The sequence below is a fragment of the Sphaeramia orbicularis genome, chromosome 12 (assembly GCF_902148855.1).
Source record: "Sphaeramia orbicularis chromosome 12, fSphaOr1.1, whole genome shotgun sequence".
In the NCBI taxonomy this organism is placed as follows: Eukaryota; Metazoa; Chordata; class Actinopteri; order Kurtiformes; family Apogonidae; genus Sphaeramia; species Sphaeramia orbicularis.
The window spans coordinates 34872251-34880242 of record NC_043968.1 but is presented as its reverse complement, the minus strand read 5'-3'; the positions used below and the strand labels follow the sequence as shown (position 1 = coordinate 34880242).

Below are 7992 nucleotides of genomic sequence, written 5' to 3'. Positions count from 1 at the left end.
CTTCACACTCTTTCCAAAACTTACTCCTCTTTTCCTTTTTCTTGCCTTCATCTTCACCCCATGTCTTCCCTTTAACTTTCTCCCATTTCTTAATTCTTATCTTTTACTTTCAATTCTTTCTTATTTCACTTTTTATGCATCTTGTCTTTTTTTTAAATCTCATTTCCCTCCATTTATTTTCATTGTACCATTTCTTTTTGTTTCCTCTCCTCCTCTTTTTGTATCTCCAATTTTCCCTGTTCATTCCTTGTTCTTTTGTCTCCTTTCTTTCTTTTCTTGATGGTCTCTCCTCCTTCCACTCTGGTTTTATTTGTGGTACCTCATTCTGTATTTTATTTCGTTTAGCATTCTTTTTTTTTTACTCTTGTTTCCTTTCTTCCTCACATCTTGCACTCTTCCTCTTACCTACTGTGTTTTCTCAGCTTCCTCTTTTCTTCATTCTTCTATCTGTCTTCATCTTCAGTTACGGCGTCTCATCTTTCTTCTCATTTAGCCAGAGAACACAACAGATTTAATTTAGTTGTGGAGTAAACTGGCCGACTGACTCTCCATTAATAAAAACTACTCCTCTATCTCTCTGTTTCTTTCCCTCTATCATCTGTTTAGGTCATTTCTCTCTCTGTCACATTCTCCCCGAGTCCCATTTATCTCAGTGCACACACACACTCACTCACTCTCACTCACTCTCACACACACACACACACACACACACACACACACACACACACACACACACACACACACACACACACACACACACACAAAGAGTGTAAACTCTCACTGTGTATCCACAATGTGATTTCCCATGATGCCGTGGGAAAAACAGGGGAATCATTCATCACCAGGGAGGAGGTCCATATCACACAATGACAGAGCTTTGAAGGTTGCTGGTTTGAATCCCATGCTGAATCTGTGCCTACACTTGTCATATGGCATCCCAAATGCATTTCTACGTTAACTAACTTTAGGAGGAAATACAAACTTTTGTGTCACTTCTTCAACACACAAGGACATTTTTACAACCTTTACTACCACTACTGAACTGATGCGATATCAAAGCCATTTGTTTTATTCTTCAGGAGGAGTTAGAGAATTAATGTCACAGAAATTAATAAAAATTTACCTCATTTGCATTGGAAATATATGGGAATATATTTTTCGGTTGTACAGGAAGCCCTAGAGTGTCATTTACCAGCGCATGGGACAGTCTAACAGATGGTAATACAAGGCCATGGCTTTGGTAGGATTAGGCATAAAAATAACTTATTTAGGTAATGGAAAAAACATCAGAGCTGAAATAAGGAAGGCAGAGACAGAAAGAAAACACTTCATGGTCTTCTGTGTGGAAGTCAACAAACTCTGGTGCCCCGACTCTTGCAGAAATTCTAAGTTAACCCACAGACATGACATTATTGATCCTGCCGTGGGGAAAGGGCAAAGTTTACAGCAGCAAAATACAGAAACAAAGTGTAGAATGACAGGCAGAATATTCGATAGCAAAACAGGAAATATAAAAGAATTACTATCAGCTAATCATATTTGTAGTTCACCTATAACCACGGACTTCTGAGGTCAGCGTTGCCTTGTATGTCTGAATCTGTCCTCTTTATGAATGTGCATATGTGCATCATTCCCTATGTTTTAATTAGATTGGACCAGTTAATACAGAGGCATACCCCATCCTCAGTGTTGGACCAAAGACTGAGTTATGATATTTGTGCCGATTTAAGGTTTGAACAATAGGAGATACATTTTCTAAAAGTTCCTTGGTCTTCAGTATCTTTCTGCACAGAAAACACCATCCACATCCATTTGACTCTTAACCCATAAAGACCCAGTGCTATTTTTGTGGCAGTTGTCAAATCCATTTTTTTCCGTATTTAACCTTTCTTAGGTGATTTATCATCGTTTGGTATGATATTATGCTCAGAATTTTGCACTTTTAAGTGAAAATGCGGTATTTTCCTACATTTAATATACTGTGATCATGTTGATGTTCATAAAAGCTCAAATTAAAGTTGATGGTTATTATATCAAAAACAGAGAAAACTGAAGAAAAAGGGACTGTTACGGGAAAAACATATACCATTAACTGAACATAAACCAAGCATCTCCATCCAGTGTCACTGATCCAACTCGATGGGTTTTACTGGTGAATCAATGTTGTAGAAGATGACGGTGCTTCCGTGTTCACTATCTGGCAATTATTTACAATTTACTGCATGTTATAAGAGTGTAATAACAGTTTAAACTGGAGGAAAATACTGAAATTGTACATGAAAAATAATTTTGTATGTTAAATTTGTCTTTGTGTATATTCACTGATAAAGGATGGGCTGATTCCCTGTCTTCAGGTGGAAGTAACCTTAATAACAACATATTATTTGTCGCGATGTCTCATCTTTCAGAAACTACTGCCATTTTTCTGACAGCAGAAAGTGTGACAGAATTACAGTCCAAAGCACATGCGTTAAATTCTGATAAGTATAATGGTTGGTCTAAGAGGTTTGTAGTCATTTTTGCAGTCTACAGGGTGGAGAAGCAAAATTTACAATGAACATTTAGTTGTTTTTTCTCAGCAGGCACTACGTCAGTTGTTTTGAAACCAAACATATATTGATGTCATAATCATACCTAACACTATTATCCATACCTTTTCAGAAACTTTTGCCCATATGAGTAATCAGGAAAGCAAACGTCAAAGAGTGTGTGATTTGCTGAATGCACTCGTCACACCAAAGGAGATTTCAAAAATAGTTGGAGTGTCCATAAAGACTGTTTATAATGGAAAGAAGAGAATGACTATGAGCAAAACTATTACGAGAAAGTCTGAAAGATACTATTAAAGAAGAATGGGAGAAGTTGTCATCCGAATATTTGAGGAACACTTGCGCAAGTTTCAGGAAGCATGTGAGGGCAGTTATTGAGAAAGAAGGAGGACACATAGAATAAAAACATTTTCCTTTATGTAAATTTTCTTGTGGCAAATAAATTCTTATGACTTTCAATAAACTAATTGGTCATACACTGTCTTTCAATCCCTGCCTCAAAATATTGTAAGTTTTGCTTCCCCACCCTGTAGTGTGTACAAAGATACTGTAGTTTGTAAAACAAAGACTGTGTGGACTTTTTTTGTTGTGGAAAACAAATAGAAAATATGCATTTACAAAATATCCATATTGGTGTGGGCATGGCATTAAGAAAATATAAGTGACTTATCAGAAAAAAGTTAAGATAAATAAACCCTGAAATCATATAGCATTGTTCTCCTAAAAACCTTTTTGTTCTGATGCCAAAAAAAGTAAAACTAATCCTTAAAAGAAAACTTTAAAGTGGAGAAAAACAGTTTTTATCTCTACAGGCCTTGTTGGTTAAAGTGAAACGGTGTATATTAAGAGGCATAAAGAACTTTTCACGTTCCATTGCTCTTTAATTACAAGCTTAAATTACCTGGGGTTTTCAGAGAAAGAAAATGAATCACACACAAGGTTAACCACTTTAATATCATCTGGTCAGAAAACACAGGAAACCACAGCAGTGCAGACAGGAAGTGGGATTAAACTCTCCCCTCATACTTCCAGTTTCCTCTACATTTTGGTCCCAGAATCACACATCATCATCATCACTGTCATCGTTACGATTACAGCTATCACTCACAGCTTTGTCGACATCTTCAAATCCCACATTTTAAGCTTAAACATCATATTCATTTGAACTTTACAGTGTTTATTATACATGGGGCAGGTTTGTTGTGTGCTTTTTTTTTGTTTGTTTGTAAACCAAATTTCCCTGAAAGGACAATAAAGGTTTAGAATGCACTGAATTAATAGCATAACACTTCTAATTAGCATTTCCACATCGTCATTATCATTACCAGCTCGACCCCCGTCATTACGTTTGCCATCATCCTCAGTCTTGATCATAATAATAATTACAATCATCATCATTTTAATCATAATGACTGTCACAGCATCGCCCTCACCACTGCTGTTATCTTCTTCAGCCTCATCTTCATCTCACACACACACACACTCCAAAACACACACATACACGCATACTCAAGCACACATCACTGGACACACAGTGTATAGAAGCAGGCAAGCCCATTAATTCATATATGGCTCAATTATTAACAACAAAGCCAGTCTAACAGAAGAAGAATAACTTCAAAAAGTCTTTGCGCAACAGGACGGACGTTCAACAAACCTGACTGACAGCACTGACTTTTTAAAGATTGACTTAGATTCATTTTGTCCATGTGAAATCCTTTGACATCGATTCTCTAGAGGTTTTTTTTTTTTTTTTGGTCCAGATGCTTATTTCCCAAAGACATAACCCAATTCTTCACTGTAATTTACATTTTAATTGCTAAAGGGGAAAGCAGACCTCCATCCATCCTTACGTGAGACTCCACATGGTGTTCATGCTGTACAATCCATGCTTCCGGAAAATCTGCCACAGAATCCACTGCACTGTAAAGGTCTACAGTTAACCACAATATGGCTGCAAATTAATGGCGTGCCACAGAATCCATTGTTTGATGTTCTGTAGCCTTTTTGGGAGAATATGTGTCCAACATCGGAATTCAGAGAAGAAGAAGAATCCATCAAACTGTAAAGGGAAAAGTCCCACGAGGTCTATCATCTTATGGATCCATTGTTCTCTTGTCGTCGTCGTTCTATCACAATGTTGAGCTCCATGATGCCAGAGCGTGTGCTGTGGTGACAGAGTAGTTTCTCCAAAAAAATAAAAATAGAAGAGAAGCTATAAGGGTCCACTGATGATCCGCTCCAGTCAAACCTTATATCAACAGTTATCTTAAAAAGCAACATCATCTGCATATAATGACACTCCAGATGGTTTCAAGAGACATACAGTTCATCTGCTGCGTGTTTGTCCATGTAGGGATGGTTGAGTGGCAAACAAACGTGGCTTGTCTTAGTCAGTCCCCTGTGGTTATTGTGATTTATTCAATTACTTTCTGGTTTTGTGCTTTGTGATGCCACAGGTATCGACTTCTATTTGGACAAAATATTATTAGCCATGTTTGCATCTAACCAGTCAGCTTTTTTTTTTTTTTTTTTATCATTGTGACTAAGTCTAGGTCATTTTTCCATTAAGCTTACACGTGTTATTCTGTATATATTTTATCGTCACTCTTATGATGCGAGTTGTCAATGTCACAGGTTTTGTTCGGTCACTATGATAACAACCCTGCTGATTGTTGGAACATTTTAACATGAGACGAGTTAAATGTTCCTACCGTAAATGCATTTTGTATTTAATTTGTGGAACTTTCAGAAATGTTTCTTGTTGAGTCCTTACTGTGTACATGTAGCACCAGTAACATTTAAAGCTTTGCCTCTGGTGATGACAGGTGTGTGACGAACTCTATTAAAAATAAGGAACAATAAGAGTATAACTTACAACTCCTTGAAAAAATATTAAATGCAAGCAGGAGGTGAATTCTAACAGAGCTGAGTTGTTTAAGTTTGAGGTATATGGGTCTTTTTCTTGCACCTTTGCACTGGAAAATATTCTACAATTTTGATGCCACATGGTTTGGATACAGGGGAGATGTGTCAAATCCATGGCTGAGATAAGATGATAAAAAAAAAATGGTCATCTGTATTACACTTTCAACTAAAGTTTACTTTTTAATTTCATCTCAAGATTTTCCAGTTCTTCTTGTTAAAACACAAGACTGTTCTAAAATTGAAATCTTTCTTCATAGAGATAAAATGTGAAGACGCTATAAGCTTTTGTATTCACTGAATCCTTGTGACACCAGCTAATAACTAAAAGAGACTGGGGTTTTTTTTTTTTTCTTTTTTTTTGATGCAGAAACAAACAGAACCGTTTGCATGTAGTTGAGTGTTAATGAGTCTAAATGAATCCTCCGCTGTGATCAGAGGACACACAGCACATGTAATTACAGCTTTGTTCAATGATCAACACACAGCTGTTATCTGGTTTAATGTAGAATGGCCCAATGGAGCAAATTTGGAGCAAAATTTGGATAAATTTGGATCAGAACTAAAAAGACTTGAGAAAACAGATGAAAATAGAACTAAACTTTGATTACACGGTACAATATGGTGTTTGGGCAGCTCAAGGGCACTTTGATTAAATGCTTTTTAGAGGCTTTTGTTTTCTAATTCATCTAACTCCATCACAGCACCAACTACATCATTTTAATTTGTCCATAATGTTTGTATCACTGATTGATAATCTGTCAATGTGGATTTGAACATGTCACTAAACTATATGGAAACAAACACTTTTTGCAAGAATATTTGATTCAACACTCTTGTAAAGTTAGGTCGAATTATTTAGTTGTATAGTTATTTTTGTTACACATCCTTTATGATTGGCTAAAGCCTTGCAATTTCAGTCACCAAACATTGATTTTCAGAGCACAGAAACTAGTTTTAACTGTTCAGTCCATTTAACAAATATTCCATATGAAGAAAAAAATCTGCAAAAAATAGAGTTTCCATCCACTCAAGACTACTTTCCTTTTCCTTCAGTCAGGGTTTTCCATCTATATGGCTGCATTTGTAAGCTAGTTAACCTTAGCCTGGCATTCACTTAGCAGTAATTTCCCCTGTTTTTCTGCTATAGTGTTAGCCAAGTGCAGGAGGTTTGCGTAGCCATTGATAAAACTGCCGCCGGTGCAGACGATGCCAGCGTACGTTGCCCTCAACAATCTCCAGCGCCCGTGGCAACGCAGGCCCCGCCCCCACTCCACTGGACTGGATGAACTCCTTTAACTGAGGAACAAAAAACAGAAAAATGATTAGAATTTAATGGAAGGAAATGAAGAAAGAGCAAGAAATTGAAAACATTTATTTAAAAACAAAACTTTAGGAAGAGGGAATGATAGGGAACTAAGTAGAATAAGAGATTTACTGAACAAGTGACACTCAAGAAAGTAAGGGTACAGAAAGACGAGAAAGACAGAAACGCATAAGATCCTTAAAGCAGAGTATGACTTTCATCACAAATGTTTTTTTTTTCAAATTTGTAAAACCCCATTGATGTCCTAATTATCACTAATCCATTAGTCTTTCCGTGCTTATGCACCTGAATCTCTTCCCTCACTGTGAGTAACTTCAAAGCTGACTCCATTATAAACACAGTCCGCTTGTTTATATAAGAAAAATAAACATCACTCAAGCATTTTCGGAAATTTTGTGGGGAAGTGCGTTGTGGCAATGGGAATTCCACGCAGCAGCAATTTCGCTGTCTCCTCATGAGTGCTGAACCCAAATGTCCCCTTGACCTCCATCCACCGACTAGACTCATTCTTTAAAATAACCCTGGTGGACGGTATAATTTTACGTTGTAGCAATCTGGCTTGTTTTCTTCTGTGAGGAACCGCTTTTGCTTGGTCGCTGCATGGAATTCCCATTCCCACAATGCACTTCGTGACAAGAATGATGTTTTGGTTTCTTATATAAACAAGCAGACTGTGATTATGATGGAGTCCTCTTCAAAGCTCTTCACCGTGAGGAAAGTGATTCAGGTGTGTAAGCACAGAAAGACTAATGAATTAGTGATAATTAGGCTACCACTGGGGTTTTATAAATTGGTGCTAAAAGTTCTGAAGTCACAGAAAAAGTCTGTTAAATATATTTATAGGGTGGACTTCGTTAAACAAATACAACATGTTTATACGCTCAACTTGAATTGTCCAAAAATGTGACTTCAGTACTTTTAGCACCAGGGTTTTCAGTTTGAAAAAAAAAATTGTGATGAAAGTCATACGCTGCTTTAACAGAAGTTTTTACTGAAAGAATCAACAGTATATTGGAAAATAAAACATAACCAAGACAGGATGCAAACCCTGTGCAGGATAAAAAAAAATCTTTTATAATGGGTAAAATATTTTGGTAACTTGTAAACCTTTCATGCATGAATTATAACATTATTGTGTAGGTATTTCTTTATACTGCTGACTTTGTGGATTGTCACAATAAAATGAGACCA

General features: G+C 36.7%; 1 protein-coding gene across 1 annotated transcript in view; it reads right to left on the bottom strand.

The window, feature by feature from the left end:
- Positions 1–3484: 3484 nt before the first annotated feature.
- The window catches only part of LOC115429709 (thyrotropin-releasing hormone-degrading ectoenzyme), a 265248-nt gene continuing 260740 nt past the window's right edge, over positions 3485–7992 (bottom strand). The window contains exon 20 of the mRNA XM_030149384.1: positions 3485–6773. Within this exon, the coding sequence (XP_030005244.1) occupies positions 6627–6773 (147 nt within the window). The 3' untranslated portion in view covers positions 3485–6626. The remainder of the gene's footprint in view (positions 6774–7992) is intronic.